Here is a 19,020-nt window from a genome sequence, read left to right as displayed (position 1 = left end):
GACAACCCGAAGAAACGTGAAGCAAATGCTCCCGATGGCACATTGGTTCCATTCATGAAGAAAAACTGCGCATACACAAGATACAGGAGGTTTTTTTGTAATCAATAATTTAACATTTTGCGCGCAACCGGGCAAATGTAGATGGAGGTGAGATCGTGGGAGTAATCAACCTTCCTCGGAGATGGTTGGGCTAGTGTCCCATGCGCCTATGTGGTTTAAGCATGGTTTAGACTTTGCCCATTCCGTGTTACCTATGAAAAAGATCAACACACATTTTCTTTGTGCTTCAAGTGTTCAAGTAGTACATAGTTTTTAGTATGTACTATATTGAATCGCCTTATTTGAACACGCCTTGCTTTTCTATTGCGTGTTGCCTTTAGATTATAACCCATGTATGGTTGCTTAATGTTTGACTTTATTTCAGCACTATAATTACAATGTGTGTACATCCTTTATAATATAGCCATCTCCCCGTTGATCATACTTTGAGGACCATTCCTACATTTTCCTTAGATAAGCTAATCGGCATGCCCCGGCGGCAATGTTTGCCGCAGCCACGAAATGTGCCTCAACTGGTCCCGATTGACGACGTCTCGTACTCCCAAATCGTCGAGTCGGGGCAAGGAAGTGGATGTCTCCACCAGGTGACTCGTGCGTACCCCACATGTGAACCATACATAATTTTCCAAAAAACATGTCACTCAGGATCGCCTTGGCATCTAAGTTTTTCTAAAATCAAAGTTGTAAAATTGTATTTTCTCGTCTAGGCAACATATACTTCGATTAGAAAAAGAGGTCAAGATCTTGTTTTTATACCGCAAAATTAGTGTTTTGGGAAACACGATATATAGAAAAATTTAGTTTATGCTGAAACCGAACACCCGAAACAAAATATCTTCATAGCTTCGGGTAATGAATTTGGCACGACTCAGATCTACCGTATGTGAAACGAAAGCAAGCTTCATGCTCTCTATTTGGTCATCCAATATGCCGTGATGTGCTAGTGTACAACTCCGTTGTTAACCGTTTCTGACCTCGGACGCGCTAAATCTCGTTAAATAGTTCATCTTAATTTCCAGTGCGGCCGAGGCCGAAGGACTCCCGATCCAGCAGATTGAGCTCATGATGTTATTCAGCATTTTTCGATCAAGACGTGATTCATATAGAATTACAGATAAGCGTATGTTGCTAAAGAGTTCACGGGATACAATCCGGAGGCACACCACGCCACACAACAGAGACAAAGAAAACTCACTAGAATCGGGCTAATGAATGCGCCGCCGCATTCAGCTCGCGGCTGAACGGCGAACAACGGTATCATGCTGGGAGATTGCAGCAATAAGGTGCGTTTGATATCCCGGACAACCGGTCCACAAATCGAACGATCCATCTCACCGGCGTTGATGCGCTGAACCATGGAGAGGCATGATACGTGTCTCAAACGTATTCATAATTTCTTATGTTCCATGCTACTTTTATGATGATACTCACATGTTTTATACACATTATATGTCATTATTATGCATTTTCCTAAGCACTAACCTATTGACGAGATGCCGAAGAGCCGCTTGTCGTTTTCTCGCTGTTTTTGGTTTCAGAAATCCTAGTAAGGAAATATTCTCGAATTGGACGAAATCAACGCCCAGTGGTCCTATTTTTACACGAAGCTTCCAGAAGACCGAAGGAGATACGAAGTGGGGCCACGAGGTGGCGACACACTAGGGCGGCGCGGCCCAGGCCCTGGCCGCGCGGCCCTAGCGTGTGGGTCCCTCGTGACGCCCCTTGACCTGCCCTTCCGCCTACTTAAAGCCTTCGTCGCGAAACCCCCAGTACCGAGAGCCACGATACGGAAAACCTTCCAGAGACGCCGCCGCCAATCCCATCTCGGGGATTCAGAGATCGCCTCCGCACCCTCGCCGGAGAGGGGAATCATCTCCCGGAGGTCTCTTCATCGCCATGATCGCCTCCGGATCGATGTGTGAGTAGTTCACCCCTGGACTATGGGTCCATAGCAGTAGCTAGATGGTTGTCTTCTCCTCATTGTGCTATCATGTTAGATCTTGTGAGCTGCCTATCATGATCAAGATCATCTATTTGTAATGCTACATGTTGTGTTTGTTGGGATCCGATGAATATTGAATACTATGTCAAGTTGATTATCAATCTATCATATATGTTGTTTATGTTCTTGCATGCTCTCCGTTGCTAGTAGAGGCTCTGGCCAAGTTGATACTTGTGACTCCAAGAGGGAGTATTTATGCTCGATAGTGGGTTCATGCCTCCATTGAATCTCGGGACAGTGACATAAAGTTCTAAGGTTGTGGATGTGCTGTTGCCACTAGGGATAAAACATCGATGCTTTGTCTAAGGATATTTGTGTTGATTACATTACGCACCATACTTAATGCAATTGTCTGTTGTTTGCAACTTAATACCGGAAGGGGTTCGGATGATAACCTGAAGGTGGACTTTTTAGGCATAGATGCATGCCGGATAGCGGTCTATGTACTTTGTCGTAATGCCCCGATTAAATCTCATAGTACTCATCATGATATATGTATGTGCATTGTTATGCCTTCTTTATTTGTCAATTGCCCAACCGTAATTTGTTCACCCAACATGCTATTTATCTTATGGGAGAGACACCACTAGTGAACTCGTGGACCCCGGTCCATTCTTTACATCTCGAAATACAATCTACTGCAATACTTGTTCTTTACCGTTCTTCGCAAACAAACATCATCTTCCACACTATACATCTAATCCTTTGTTTACAAGCAAGCTGGTGAGATTGACAACCTCATCAGCTACGTTGGGGCAAAGTACTTTGATTGTGTTGTGCAGTGTTCCACGTTGGCGCCGGAATCCCCGGGTGTTGCGCCGCACTACACTCCGCCACCAACAACCTTCACGTGCTTCTTGACTCCTACTGGTTCGATAAACCTTGGTTTCTTACCGAGGGAAAACTTGCTGCCGTACGCATCACACCTTCCTCTTGGGGTTCCCAACGGACGTGTGTAAGGCTCCACCTTGGCCGCACCCCTATGAGGGCCGGCGCCCAAGCTCCCTCTCCCCAAAACCCTAGCTACTTCTCCTCCACCACTTCTCCCGCATATGCTTAGCGAAGCTCCGCCGGAGATCTCCATCGACACTGCCACCACGCCGTCGTGCTGTCGGGATTCCAAGGAGGATCTACTACTTCCGCTGCCCGCTAGAACGGGGAGAAGGACGTCGTCATCAACACCGAACGTGTGACCGAGTACGGAGGTGCTGCCCGATTGTGGCACCGTCAAGATCTTCTACGCGCTTTTGAAAGCGGCAAGTGATCGTCTACCGCAGCAACGAGAGCCTCCTCTTGTAGGCTTTGGAAATCTTCAAGGGTTAGTCTCGTTCATCCCCTCGTTGCTCCCATCTTCTAGATTGCATCTTGGCTTGGATTGCGTTCTCGCGGTAGGAAATTTTTTGTTTTCTATGCTACGAATCCCTACACTATTATCCTACTTAGGAACTTTTATGTTGGAAGCTGGAATAGGTATGTTCTTGATACTCTTTCAGGGGGTAATTTCCTAGATACTCCTGCTTTAGAAGCTAGTTGCATCATTGAGAGTCTAGTTGGAATACCACCTGTTAATGAAACTAAAATTGAAATCTCTCTTGAGGATGTCATGAAAAAGTTGGAAGCCATAGAGAAAAATCTTCCAAGTGTTGAGACTAAATTGGGTATATTACTTGATAATATTGATAAACTTGATAAATCCCTAGGAGGACTTGATGAAAGAATTGCTATTTTAGAAACTTGTGCTATCCATGATAATCAAACTCATAGGATTGGCAAACTTGAAGAAGCTATGGGAACATTGGGTTCAACTTTTTCTTCTCTTAAATTTAAGGAGAAAGCTTATGTGGGCAAGGAGCAAAAATTCATGTATGTCTCTAAGGTGCCTAAGCCAAAGAATTATTATAAGCCTAAAATTGATAAAACCCTTGGTACCACTATGGAGCATTTAGATAATGGAGCATCTAAGGTACCCTCTGCAACAAGTTGTGTTTGTAAGAAAGATTATGATGTCGATGCTTCATCTCTTGATAATACTTGATTCACACTTTCTACGCCTAGCTGAAAGGCGTTAAAGAAAAGCGCTTATGGAAGACAACCCATTATTTTACTACAGTACTTTTGTTTTATATTTGAGTCTTGGAAGTTGTTACTACTGTAGCAACCTCTCCTTATCTTTATTTTATTGCATTGTTGTGCCAAGTAAAGTCTTTGATAGCAATGTTGATACTAGATTTGGATTACTGCGCAGAAACAGATTTCTTACTGTCACGAAATTGAGCAGCCCCGTCTGCATATAACTCATAAAATTCTACCAATTTACGTGCGTGATCCTCAGATATGTACGCAACTTTCATTCAATTTGAGCATTTTCATCTGAGCAAGTTAAGTGCCTCTGTAAAATTTGTCTTTACGGATCTGTCTGTTTTTGACAGATTCTGCCTTTTATTTCGCATTGCCTGTTTTGCTATGTTTGATGGATTTCTTTGTTCCATTAACTTTCAGTAGCTTTGTGCAATGTCCAGAAGTGTTAAGAATGTTTATGTCACCTCTGAATATGTGAATTGTTGATTATGCACTAACCCTCTAATGAGTTTGTTTCGAGTTTGGTGTGGAGGAAGTTTTCAAGGGTCAAGAGAGGAGGATGATACAATATGATCAAGAAGAGTGAAAAGTCTAAGCTTGGGGATGCCCCCGTGGTTCATCCCAGCATATTTCTAGAAGACTCAAGCATCTAAGCTTGGGGATGCCCAAGGCATCCCCTTCATCGACAACTTATCAGGTCACCTCTAGTGAAACTATATTTTTATTCAGTCACATCTTATGTGCTTTACTTGGAGCGTCTGTTTGCTTTTATTTTTGTTTTTGTTTGAATAAAATCGGATCCCAGCATTCTTTGTTTGGGAGAGAGACACGCTCCGCTGTTTCGTATGAATACATATGTTCTTAGCTTTATTCTTAATGTTCATTGCGAAGGTTGAACTACTTCGTTCATTGATATACGGTTGGAAACGGAAGATGCCGCATGTGGTAATTGGTATAATGTCTTGAATAATTTGATACTTGGCAATTGTTGTGCTCATATAGATCATGTTTAAGCTCTTGCATCATGTACTTTGTACCTATTAATGAAGAACTACATAGAGCTTGTTAAAATTTGGTTTGCATGATTGGTCTCTCTAAGTCTAGATATTTTCTGGTTAAGGTGTTTGAACAACAAGGAGACGATGTAAAGTCTTATAATGCTTACAATATGTTCATATGTGCGTCCTGCTGCACCATTTTATACTTGAGTTTGCTTCAAACAACCTTGCTAGCCTAGCCTTGTATTGAGAGGGAATACTTCTCGTGCATCCAAATCCTTGAGCCAAAATCCATGCCAATTGTGTCCACCATACCTACCTACCACATGGTATTTCTCTGCCATTCCAAAGTACATTACTTGAGTGCTACCTTTAAAATTCTATGCTTTGCCTTTGCAATATATAGCTCATGGGAAAATAGCCTTAAAAACTATTGTGGTGAAGAATATGTACTTATGTATCTTATTTCTTAATAAGTTGCTTGTTGAGCGGTAACCATGTTTCTGGGGACGCCATCAACTTTTACCTTTGTTGAATATCATGTGAGTTGCTATGCATGTTCGTCTTGTCCGAAGTAAGGGCGATTTTCATGATCAAATGGTTTGAGTATGCATATTGTTAGAGAAGAACATTGGGCCGCTAACTAAAGCCATGAATCATGGTGGAAGTTTCGGTTTGGACACAAATCCTCAATCTCTTATGAGAATATTATCTCGTTGTTGAATGCTTAAGCATTAAAAGAGGAGTCCATTATCTGTTGTCTATGTTGTCCCGGTATGGGTGTCTAAGTTGAGAATGATCAAAAGCGAGAAATCCAATGCGAACTTTCTCCTTAGACCCTTGTACAAGCGGCATAGAGGTACCCCTTTGTGACACTTGGTTGAAACATATGTTATGCAATGATAATCCGTGTTAATCCAAGCTAATTAGGACAAGGTGCGGGCACTATTGGTATACTATGCATGAGGCTTGCAACTTATAGGATATCTTATACATAACACATATGATTTATTACTACCGTTGACAAAATTGTTTCTATGTTTTCAAAATGAAAAGCTCTAGCACAAAAATAGTAATCAATGCTTCCCTCTGCGAAGGGCCACTCTTCTACTTTATTGTTGAGTCAGTTTACCTATTCTTTCTATCTTAGAAGCAAATACTTGTGTAAACTGTGTGCATTGATTCTTACATGTTTACCTATTGCACTTGTTATATTGCTTTATGTTGACAATTATCCATGAGATATACATGTTGAAGTTGAAAGCAACCACTGAAACTTATATCTTCCTTTGTGTTGCTTCAAAGCTTTCTACTAAGAATTTATTGCTTTATGAGTAACTCGTATGCAAGTCTTATTGATGCTTGTCTTGAAAGTATTATTCATAAAAAGTCTTTGCTATATGATTCATTTGTTTACTCATTGTCTTCATCATTGCTTCGAATCGCTGCATTCATCTCATGTGCTTTACAATAGTATTGATCAAGATTATGATAGCATGTCACTTCATAAATTATCATTGTTATCATTTACCTACTCGAGGGCGAGTAGGAACTAAGCTTGGGGATGCTTGATACGTCTCAAACGTATCTATAATTTCTTATGTTCCATGCTACTTTTATGATGATACTCACATGTTTTATACACATTATATGTCATTATTATGCATTTTCCGGCACTAACCTATTGACGAGATGCAGAAGAGCCAGTTGTTGTTTTCAGCTGTTTTTGGTTTCAGAAATCCTACAAAGGAAATATTCTCGGAATTGGACGAAATTAACGCCCAGGATCTTATTTTTCCACGAAGCTTCCAGAAGTCCCAAAGGGAAACGAAGTGGGGCGACGAGGCGGCCACACAGCAGGGCTGCACGGCCCAGGCCCTGGCCGCGCGGCCCTAGCGTGTGGGCCCCTCGTGGCGCCCCCTGACCTACCCTTCCGCCTACATAAACCTTCGTCGAGAATAACTCCAGTACCGAGAGCCACGATACGGAAAACCTTACTGTGCCGCCGCCGCCAATCCCATCTCGGGGGTTCGGGAGATCGCCTCCGGCACCTCGCCGGAGAGGGGAATCATCTCCCGGAGGGCTCTTCATCGCCATGATCGCCTCCGGATCGATGTGTGAGTAGTTCACCCCTAGACTATGGGTCCATAGCGGTAGCTAGATGGTCGTCTTCTCCTCATTGTGCTATCATGTTAGATCTTGTGAGCTGCCTATCATGATCAAGATCGTCTATTTGTAATCCTACATGTTGTGTTTGTTGGGATCCGATGAATATTGAATACTATGTCAAGTTGATTATCAATTTATCATATGTGTTGTTTATGTTCTTGCATGCTCTCCGTTGCTAGTAGAGGCTCTGGCCAAGTTGATACTTGTAACTCCAAGAGGGAGTATTTATGCTCGATAGTGGGTTCATGCCTCCATTAAATCCGGGACGAGTGACGGAAAGTTCTAAGGTTGTGGATGTCTTGTTGCCACTAGGGATAAAACATCGACGCTTTGTCTAAGGATATTTGTGTTGATTACATTATGCACCATACTTAATGCAATTGTCTCGTTGCTTGCAACTTAATACCGGAAGGGGTTCGGATGATAACCTGAAAGTGGACTTTTTAGGCATAGATGCATGTCTGGATAGCGGTCTATGTACTTTGTCGTAATGCCCTGATTAAATCTCATAGTACTCATCTGATATATGTATGTGCATTGTTATGCCTTCTTTATTTGTCAATTGCCCAACTGTAATTTGTTCACCCAACATGCTATTTATCTTATGGGAGAGACACCACTAGTGAACTATGGACCCCGGTCCATTCTTTACATCTGAAATACAATCTACTGCAATTGTTCTTAACTGTTCTTCGCAAACAATCATCATCTTCCACACTATACATCTAATCCTTTGTTTACGACAAGCTCGGTGAGATTGACAACCTCACCGTTACGTTGGGGCAAAGTACTTTGATTGTGTTGTGCAGGTTCCACGTTGGCGCCGGAATCCCTGGTGTTGCGCCGCACTACACTCCATCACCAACGACCTTCACGTGATCCTTGACTCCTACTGGTTCGATAAACCTTGGTTTCTTACTGAGGGAAAACTTGCTACTGTACGCATCACACCTTCCTCTTGGGGTTCCCAACGGACGTGTGTTAATTGCACGCATCAGTGAGCGATCCACCGCATCCACATATCCCTATCAAATATATGCTCTCAACGAATCCCTCATCAGCAGCACAAGAATCCCCCTTCCCCCTCTCGTGAGTGAACAGTAACTTGAGAGCCTCCTCTTTTTCGCCGGCTTCCCTCCCCCTCTCCTCCGGCGGCCTCGCCGGCCGGAGTGACTGGGAGAGGGGAGGCCGACCCCCCTCTGTATATAGTAGCCTAGGAGTAGCTTATGTTCCCTTTGTGGTGTCTGGCGATATGCCGGCGGATGGAGAGCTCCCGGCGTTTCCAAGCGGCGCTGGGCGGCCGGTGACGAAGATCTTGATGGTGGCAGCGGCGTGGTGCTGGTGGCCACTGCTCAATCTTCTCCTTCCCCCGTCCAAGAATAAGCTTGAAGAAGCTGTTAGGGCCCTAGATCTTGGATTTGGGGCCATGGCTGCCGCTATCTGCAGATCTGCGGCGGCGGCCCATGGTTGGTGCCTCCTGCTTGATGCTCGTCGTGGTGGCGAGAACGGCAGCAAGGCCTTTCCACGGATCTGTCTTCTCCTGGATCTGCGACAGGGGAGTTTGCAAGCTTCTCATCGGAGGACTTCCACGGCGCCACTGTCGCCGTACCTAATGGCCGAAGGGCGGACCCTCCACCCTTGGAGGTTCACTACGAGGCCACTGTCGTCGTACTCGTTGGCCGTAGGGCGGCCCCTCCATCTTGAGGTGACGACGCTCGTTCTTCGTCCTCAGGTCTTCTTCGACCTCCAATCATCTAGACGGAGGCTCAATAGCATCGTCGGAGTTAGCTCCCGCCTCCATGCCCCAAGTGGTTCTGTCCCCGGTGGCATGGAGGTTGGCTCCGGCGACCTCGACGGCGGTGGATCTGGAGCTGGCCTGGATTGCGTTTCCTATTTTCAGTCTAAGGTCCTTAGTGCAAAATGCTTGGGTCGATTTGTAATTCCTCTTTTCTTCAGGACCCTTTATGTAGTTTGTACTACCACCGCTGATATGTCAATGAAGCTCTAGGTCCTTCGGGACCTCTCCTGTTAAAAAAAAAATGAATCCCTCATCAATTCATGCATCAATCACATACACCCAACTAATGTGAGGGTGGTTTCTTTTTTCCCTGTCTGCAGGAGAAGCATGCGGCGGCTATTAACATACTGAGGGACATGCTCTAGTCTTGCTAGTTGCTGGCAGGTTGCCGCCCAACAGCTTAATTGCGATCTAATAGTACTTTGTATGTGCGTATGTATTTCCGATTGGATTACCTGCACGCATGTGTTTCGATCGTGTAGTGTAGCGAGGTAATAAATTTCATCGCAACGATCACACGTGTATCATTCAACTGCTCCTAGTATCAAGTTGAATGCACCAATAATACCGCATACAAGTTCCGTGATCTTTGGTATTTTGGCGCAAATGGCAGAATAAGTACATGAAGTGCTAACCAATTACTTTCAGACCAAGTAACCATAGGACCTCTTTGATTTAAAGGATTTGCATAGGAATTATGTAGGATTTGGTTCCTATGAGAAAATTTTCTATATATGTTGTTTGATTCATAGGACCATATCCTATAGGGAAAATTCCTATAGGAATCTTGTAGTGTAATTCCTATAGGAAGAAAGCATTAGCTCATACCTCGTGGAAAAATTCCTTTGCTACAATCAAACAATCTTCATCTTTCTATAGAATTCAAGTAGACATGCCATTTCAATTCCTATCCTTTAAATCAAACGAGCCCTAAATCAGCGTAAATGAAAGAACGTTGCTACAGGATGCACGGTTACCAGGTAGTAATACGGAGTGCCCCCTGTCTGAACCAGGTAGTTTCCCGAAATAGCAAGTGGGCCAAAAGGTGAAAGCGACAGCTAACCGAAATAGAAGGCATCCTTTCCTCCTGTGACGAGAGGATCCACGCGCAGGAAGAGCAGTTCCAATTGACAGATTAAAGAGGCTCACAAAAATCACAACTATACAAGGAAAGGAAATCCTACCTGATACGTCTTTTTCCTACATCCGCCAGCGGCTGGAACCTCCATGGATTGAGCAGTCTCGGCAGAAAAGTTACAGTCAACCAAAAGAAAAGAACAAATAGTGAGGACGGTCAGGATCTACCCTACTACAGACAAGTACGAAAGTTACAACCAAATTCCTGCACCTTCAAATCTGTATATTAAATGAACATCCCAAATCTAGATCCGGGCCTGCTCATGCATCAGGATCATCTAGCCCCAACTTTCTATCATGCATGTATAAAGTGGACTTGAAAAGTAATAACAAGAAAAAAGAAAAACCGTTGGGTAGAACTTGATCTGCATTGTAGGATGTATCTTCTTGCTGTAGAATCCAACATCCAAAAGAATCAGGTTTTAGTGGCTTCTGAGAAACAAAGTAGTGACGGCACCTCAACCTAAGTGAAAAGGTACTAGAGCAAGGACAGTATGTACAGTCTCTCTTCCAGGAAGCTTGAATCTTAGGTTGCCATGAGTTCTGCATGTTCTGAAATCAGTCTTCATGATCTGAAAGAAATAAAATCATGCAATACAATTAGTAGCTCTTTATTGGTTGCACAATAAAAAGAAAGAGCATGGTAGGAAGTAAAAAATTGCAGACTTGAAGACAAGTACACATTGAAACAAACTTTCTGCTAACTGTTTCTATGTATTTGTGTTTGCAGATATGGGTTTCTGATTTCCTAACACCGGTATTGATCTAAACACACTAGCTAGATACGGGAGCATGGACGATAAATACGACGGGATGCTGTAGTGGGTTACAGAGACTCTAGATGTGCAGCGCAGCAAAGAAAACAAGAAACGAAGAACAACCAAAAATTGTTCGTAACAGACGCCACAGGAAATGCATCGCCCTCTTGATACCACAGGATAGGCGAAGAGCATTGGAACTGAGATACTCACCGGCCCAAAAATCGAGACCCCGATGCCCCTATCCCTGCTAGTCATCGGTGACGTCGAACCCGCGGCGAAGAAAGAGATACGTGCTTCTAGACCGCGCTGTCACCGGCCCGTCGCCGCACTGCCGCGCGAATCACCTGCTAGATTCGTGGGGGAGCCGGTGGTTGCTCCATGGAGAGATTTCGAAGCACATACGAGATGCTTGGCCGCGACGAGGAAGGGGACTAGGGAAATTGGCCTGCTTTGCCACGCCGCCGCGCAGCCGCACCGCGCGCTCCGCCTGCTACCTTCGCTTGGGAGCTTGTGGTCGCGTGTATGGAGAGATTTGAGGCTGAGAAGAGACGCTCAGCCACGAAGAGGAAGGGGAATGGGGAATTGCAATCTCAATGGAGACTGAGAGAGACTAGGCTGTCGGCGTGGGTGGGTTGAGCGAGGGACGTCCGATAGGGATCCAACGCATGAGACGAGTGAGCACCACGTATGACAAGATAGTGCCCAGACAGGAATTAAATTTTGGGTTTTAGGAAAACCCGTTTCAATTTAATATACTCCGTGGTATATAGAAAATAGGTAGTACAAATAATAACACGCCCAATCGTTTTTCCCTCAATTGTGAGTTCCAGACCAGAAGCAGCTAAAAAAAAGAAAATTGAAATCTCTCTCATTCGCACTTCCTCCGAATCCCCAAACTCCCAAGATCCTCCTCGACCTCGGTCTTATCGAATCCAATCAACGCGGCGCATCTGTTACGCCAGCGGCGATGATCCAGCTCCTGTTCGTTGTGCTGGTGGGTGAGGCGGCCGTGGCGACGGCGCTGCTATTCAAGACGCCGCTGCGGAAGCTCGCCGTGCTGGGCCTTGACCGCCTCAAGCGCGGCCGCCGCGCGCCCGTCGCCGTCAAGACCGTCGCCGGCGTGGTCCTCACCCTCCTCGCCTCCACGCTCTATAGCATGGCCGAGATCAGCGGCCGCGTCGGGGACCCCGAGTCCGGCGGCGGCGCCGCCCTCTCGCCCACCGACCAGGTTCTCTTCTCGCGTCATCTCCTCGAGGCGTCCCTCATGGGTAGGTCCTATCGGTAACGCACATCCCCACTAGATCACCTCCCTGACGCATATCCATCTTGTTCCCTTGTGCTTTTTTTTATCCGAACCGTCTGTGTGTCTGCTGAGCTATTGTTTGTATATTGTTAAATGGTAGAAGTATGTGGTGATAGAAATCAGTCGCATACAGATCATTGTTCACATCGCAACATGCAAGTAACTGAAAATGCCAGAAAAAGGTTATACGATGGGTTGAACTATATGGTGACCTATGGATGGTCACTTGGAGTCTGACAATGCTCGAAATAAGTTATAAGCTGCCGTATGGATGTGCACTCGGAATCTGAGGGAGGTTTTGGGTTATCAAGATATGGTTTTTGGATTAGGTTATGACATCCAAAGCACAGCCCTTCGTTTTGTTTGTGGTGGGTTTGGGATATAAATTTTATATATATCACCAAAGGGATGAAAACATAACAAAAATTTGAAATTTTCAGACAATCCGTTTGTAATCATCAGAACAAATTTAAAAACTCCCAATTTTTCATTTTCTCGTCCTAAGGAGTCATCAGAACTAAGCAAGAAAATACTTAAAAGTGGTTAGCTGTAGCAAACTCATTCCTCCCTGTATTTTCTATTTGTATGAACTAACTAGCTTTGCATTTAGACGTAGGCATGCAAGCAAGGTATTTCCCATTTGGGGTTGTGTATCTAGCTAAAACTGTACTTATTGACTAAGGATTTTTTTTTTTTTTTACAGAATCCTCAGTGAAAGGTATTTCAGAAAGTCATATTTAAGGTTAACTAGTTAGTAAGCCCTGCGTTCATATGGGAAAATAGATCATTAGGATCTTCTTTTGAATACTAACTCAAAGTTATACTTTTTGTACAATATAATACATATTTAGTTGTTCAAATTTAAATTGATGATCTAGTAATACGCATTTGCCTTATAAACCGGAAGACATGTGGTATTGGTTCTTCAAATAATTACACATATATGCCCACGGAATAATAATTTCAAGCATGCTTGGCCTCTCCATTTTCTTTTGCTATTCTCACATCGATAATTGGAGAGCAAATTACCAGGGACATGTTAAGCTTCTACTAGCATCTATTATGTATTAATTAAAGTACGTACTGGAAACCAGACTTCCATTTTCGAAAACGAAGATCTGGCACAAAACAATCGTGGCTGGAATCGAAACAAAAAAAAAATACATTCCATTTTTATGTTCCACGAGAATAAACAAAATCTTAGACGTAGAAACCAGAAAGCTATTATTTATTGTCCTTACAACCCCCATTCTTCAACCTTGATTATACAAGTGCCTTGAGCTGAATAAGGTTTTGAAGGAGCAAATTTTAACCCATGTGATTTCTACTGTTTTTGAAGATGTCTTGTTTCTGATAACAATCTGCATATAGAATAATCTTATTTTGGTTTGCTGGAGTTAGGTTAAGAAGCATCCTCCACTAATGCAGTCAGGGTCAAAAGTAAGAGTAGTGAACAATCAAAGAGTTAGAATTGACGAAGCGCTAGATCCATCTGCCTCTGATTTTCATAGGATGAAACATTATTTATAGAAGAGCATTTTTTTTCAAGCTCATAGGCAACAACAACAACAACAAAGCCTTTATTCCCAAACAAGTTGGGGTAGGCTAGATGTGAAACCCATAAGATCTCGTAACCAACTCATGGTTCTGGCACATGGATAGCAAGCTTCCACGCGGCTCTTCCATGGCTAGTTCTTTGGTGATACTCCAGTCCTTCAGATCTCTCTTTATGGACTCCTCCCATGTCAAGTGTGGTCTACCCCGTCCTCTCTTGACATTATCAGCACGCTTTAATCGTCCACTATGCACTAGAGCTTCTGGAGGCCTGCGCTGAATATGCCCAAACCATCTTAAACGATATTGGACAAGCTTCTCTGCAATCGGTGCTACCCCACTCTATCTCGTATATCATCATTCCGGACTCGGTCCTTCCTCGTGTGGCCACACATCCATCTCAACATGCGCATCTTCGCCACACCTAACTGTTGAACATGCCGCCCTTTAGTCGGCCAACACTCAGCGCCATACAACATTGCGGGTCGAACCGCCGTCCTATAGAACTTGCCTTTTAGCTTTTGTGGCACTCTCTTATCACAAAGAATGCCAGAAGCTTGGCGCCACTTCATCCATCCGGCTTTGATCCGGTGGTTCACATCTTCATCAATATCTCCATCCTTGTGCAGGATTGACCCCAAGTATCGAAAGGTTTCCTTGTGAGGCACCACCTGCCCATCCAGGCTAACCTCCTCCTCGTGCCTAGTTGTACTAAAACCGCACATCATATACTCAGTTTTAGTTCTACTAAGTCTAAAACCTTTCGATTCCAGGGTTTGTCTCCAAAGTTCTAACTTCCTATTGACCCCCGTTCGACTATCATCGATTAGGACCACATCATCCGCAAAGAGCATACACCATGGGATATCTCCTTGTATATCCCTTGTGACTTCATCCATCACCAAATCAAATAGATAAGGGCTCAAAGCTGACCCCTGGTGTAGTCCTATTTTAATCGGGAAGTCATCGATATCGCCATCTCTTGTTCGAACACTTGTCACAACATTACCGTACATGTCCTTGATAAGGGTAATGTACTTTGCTGGGACTTTGTGTTTCTCCAAGGCCCACCACATGACGTGTCACAGTATCTTATCGTAGGCTTTCTCCAAGTCAATGAACACCATACGTAGGTCCTTCTTTTGCTCCTTATATCTCTCCATGAGTTGTCGTACCAAGAAGATGGCTTCCATGGTCGACCTCCCAGGCATGAAACTAAACTGATTTTTGGTCACGCTTGTCATTCGTCTTAAACGGTGCTCAATGACTCTCTCCCATAGTTTCATTGTATGGCTCATAAGCTTAATTCCACGGTAGTTAGTACAACTCTGAACATCCCCTTTGTTCTTGAAGATTGGTACTAATATACTGCTTCTCCATTCTTCTGGCATCTTGTTTGCCCGAAAAATGGAGTTGAAGAGCTTAGTTAGCCATACTATCGCTATGTCTCCAAGGCCTCTCCACACCTCAATGGGGATACCATCAGGGCCCATTGCGTTGCCTCCCTTCATCCTTCTCAACGCCTCCTTGACCTCAGACTCCTGGATTCGTCGCACAAAACACCTACTGGTATCATCAAAGGAGTTGTTCAGTTCAATGAAATGGTAGAGCTCTCAGTCTCCCCATTGAACAGCCCGTCGAAGTACTCTCGCCATCTATGTGTCAACATCCCTCGTCTTCCTCTCTCGGATCTTGGCCATCCTATAGATGTCCTTTTCGCCTTCCTTCGTGCCTAACCGCTGGTAGAGGTCCTCATACGCCTGACCCCTTGCTTCACTCACAGCTCGCTTTGCGGCCTTCTTTGCCATCTTGTAATTCTCCATGTTGATCTGACCTCTTGTACAGGCATCTGAAACAATCTTTCTTCTCCTTAATAGCCTTCAGGTATCCCTAACTTTGCTTCTAATTCCCCTGGACACTCCAAACTCCTCTGATTCCACCTTACAAATACAGGTCGCCATCTTCATCCACATATTCATCACCTCCTTCCTCCCAAGGGCCCTCCTTAATGATCCTCTCCTTAAACGTTTGACCTACCCCCCCGAGCTTCCACCACTTCGTTCTAGCGACTTTCGCACGCTTATCCCGCTGGACACGAAGTCGAAAGCGGAAGTCAGCCACCACAAGCTTATGCTGATGGACAACACTCTCTCCAGGTATCACCTTACAATCTAGGCACACACTCCTGTCTTCTCTCCTTGAGAGGATGAAGTCAATCTGGCTGCTGCGGTGACCACTACTAAAAGTCACTAGATGTAATTCTCTCTTTTTAAAGAGGGTGTTATCTACGATCATGCCGTACGCCTAAAGCAAAGCTTAGGACATCTTCCTCTTGATTCCTGATGCCATAGCCAAAGCCCCCATGCACCCCTTCAAAATCTATGTTAGATGTACCCACGTGGCCATTAAGGTCTCCTCCTATGAAGAGTTTTTCGCCACTGGGTATACTCCTGACCAAGTCCTCTAGGCCTTCCAGGAACTCCCTCTTGGTGTTCTCATTGTGGCCTATTTGCGGGGCATAAGCGCTAATAACATTGAGAACTAAGTCCCCAACTACCAGCTTGACCAGGATAATTCGGTCCCCACATCTCTTGATGTCTACCACTCCAGATTTGAGGCTCTTGTTGATCAAGATGCCTACTCCATTTCTGTTTGGAGTCGTTCCCGTATACCACAGCTTGAAGCCGGTATCCTCTACTTCCTTCGCCTTCTGTCCCCTCCACTTGGTCTCCTGGATGCAAAGGATATCAACGCCTCTCCTCACCGCTGTATCAACTAGCTCCCGAAGCTTACCTGTCACGGAACCTACGTTCCAGCTACCTAAGCGAAACCTCCTAGGCTCGGCTAGCTTCCTTACCCTTCGCACTTGTCGAGTCAAATGTGAAGACCCTTGCTCATTTTCCACTACACCTGTGCACCGATGTAGCGTGCCACTAAGGATGCGACGATCCGATCCTTGCTCACTTGCCACCGTATCCAGATCATGATACGGCGCGCCACCTAGGGGGTGACGACCCGGCCCTTGCCCATTTGACACCGCACCCAGGTTTTGATATGGCGCGTCGCTAAGAGGGTTACGCCCCAATGAAAATCTTTTGGGTTTTATCTCCATAAGAGTGGCTGGGTTTTTTACGTTGGCTCGCCAAGCCTATCACAACCCTCCTCCTTTACCCGGGCTTGGGACCGGCTATGTTGGGACAACATAGGCGGAGTTTGTTGTGAAGCCAACATTTGCCAGGACCGCTCAGCGTGTCTCACTGACTTGAGAATCTGGAGGCCCAAGAACCAGAGCCTCTGTTGTGGCCTGTCCTCCGTTGCCATGTCACAGTGCTATAGTTTGCCATGTGATTAACTTTTTACAACTGCCACCACATTGAATCTATAATGTGCATAAACACAATACGCCTTCTGTATGAATTTACATTACGTATTACTCTGGTGGAGCTATTTTGCTTGAAAAGGTGATTTTCGTTTGGTAAATTCAGGACAAAATCAGCAGTCAGTTTGAGTTATCATGTCCATGATTGACACTGAAATTTTGGCCCAACAAATTGCTTCCTTGCTGTTTATATTGCTGCGAAAGTGCTGACTTTCAGTTTCTCCCGTCAGTTAGAATTATGAAAGGATATTATTAGAGTTTTGGTTCACTCTTGAAGCTCTAGAATTCCAGGTTACAGTTTTATCATTTTTTTGATTTGTAATGTATGCTCTTATTACTCTGTGGTTACGCACTCACATAAAAAAAAACTTGAATCGATGCAATATGTGTGGATGGAATAGAAAAGTAGTTATCAGTAGGTCCAACTTTCCCATGCAAAACCTTCGCTCAGTTGTCTTGGGTGTTGGGTCAAGGCCCAATGACTCGGGTCAGTACCAAGCTTAGGAGTTGTCGCATGCAGGAATATTCACATGAACAGTGTCCAGGCCAACAGTACAGTGGTCGAGTAATCAAGGAGATAGTAGCTCATTAGTTAGTAAGGATTCCTATTTGGTTAGGAAAGTGACATGTCTAAATAGGAGGTCCCAATTGTAAGGTAAGGGACAGCATGGTGAATTACTGGTTATATATAACATAGCATAATTTATCTCGTCACCATCAAAATAATAACAATGCATGTCTTGAAAATGTCAAAAAAACTGCACCTTGTGCATGAGCAATGTATTCTTGCTATCTGTTCTCCTGTGTCAAAGTTCTGAGTTATATAATACTATTCTTTCAGGGTACTCCCTATTTCTCGCTCTAGTTATTGACCGCCTCCACCAGTACATCAGAGAACTACGTGGGTTAAAGAAGAATGTAGAGGCTGCATCGAAGCAGAACAAAATGTTAGAGGAAGCAAAGCATGGAAGTTCTGAGGAGAAACTAAAATACCAGGAAGAGATCACCACTCTGAACGAGGAGATGAAGAAACTGAAGCTACAAGTTCAAGAAAAGACTGAGGAAGTCCATATTGCTGAGGACAAGACGCTTGCAATTCAAAAACAATCCGAAAGTTTGCTGCTTGAGTATGACCGGCTCCTGGAGGACAATCAGCATCTCCGGGAGCAGCTGCAGTCAAATTGATCTCAGGCACTCCGGTTCTTGAGAGTAGAATATTCAATAGCATTATCCTATCATGAACTTACTTTCTGTTGCAAGAAATTATCTATTTTGTTTTAGTGGCACTATTCCCATAGGATGTTTATACCCAAAGAACATGCTAATTTAGTCGTGCCTCACTTTTGCCGTCTTTACTGAACAGTATATTGCAACCGATACTGATTAGGCGATTACATGAGTAGTGCTCTAGAAAATCTTTGTTGTTCTTATGATGAATTAAGGTTCCATTCGTATGATCGAATATGAGAACTGAAGTTTAGTATGATTTGTGCAGACTGATTCCTCTGTATTCTGAATCTGACCAAAGAGAAAAGGATCCTTTTCAATAAGGTTTGCAAATCATTGAAAAAACTTTACTAACTTAACAGAATGGTTAAAGATTCTGGGTCTGAACTTGATATTTTTCTCCAATTAAAAGTTGGAAAACTCCACCCAGAAACTCAACTTGGAGCAGTTTTTAAATTTATTTACCGCATACCAGTATATTGCAATCTATAAAGCAAAATGTAGGATACACAATTGATGTTCAGAAAATTATCACACTCAAGTTCATTTTGCG

The 19,020-nt window shown here is 44.1% G+C and overlaps 1 protein-coding gene and 1 long non-coding RNA gene across 3 annotated transcripts; one reads left to right on the top strand and one right to left on the bottom strand.

The window, feature by feature from the left end:
• Positions 1–10,434: 10,434 nt before the first annotated feature.
• Positions 10,435–11,564, bottom strand: LOC124687133. The gene is made up of 2 exons (XR_006998101.1): positions 11,215–11,564; positions 10,435–10,815 (listed from the first exon to the last, which is right to left on the bottom strand). It is a non-coding gene; the product is annotated as an uncharacterized LOC124687133 (long non-coding RNA).
• Positions 11,565–11,822: 258 nt separating this feature from the next.
• LOC124692255 (B-cell receptor-associated protein 31-like) lies at positions 11,823–18,723 on the top strand. Of its 2 annotated transcripts, XM_047225582.1 has the most exons (3): positions 11,823–12,272; positions 18,082–18,416; positions 18,476–18,723. In XM_047225582.1, exons 1-3 carry the CDS (start codon positions 11,972–11,974, stop codon positions 18,479–18,481), a joined length of 642 nt encoding a protein of 213 aa, XP_047081538.1. In that variant the 5' UTR covers positions 11,823–11,971; the 3' UTR covers positions 18,482–18,723. The 2 variants fall into 2 exon arrangements, with proteins under 2 accessions (XP_047081538.1, XP_047081537.1); XM_047225581.1 differs by having other exon boundaries at positions 18,082–18,723.
• The last annotated feature ends 297 nt before the right edge of the window (positions 18,724–19,020 follow it).

Source organism: Lolium rigidum, chromosome 2, assembly GCF_022539505.1.
Source record: "Lolium rigidum isolate FL_2022 chromosome 2, APGP_CSIRO_Lrig_0.1, whole genome shotgun sequence".
NCBI lineage: Eukaryota > Viridiplantae > Streptophyta > Magnoliopsida > Poales > Poaceae > Lolium > Lolium rigidum.
This window is presented reverse-complemented; position numbering and strand designations above follow the sequence as displayed.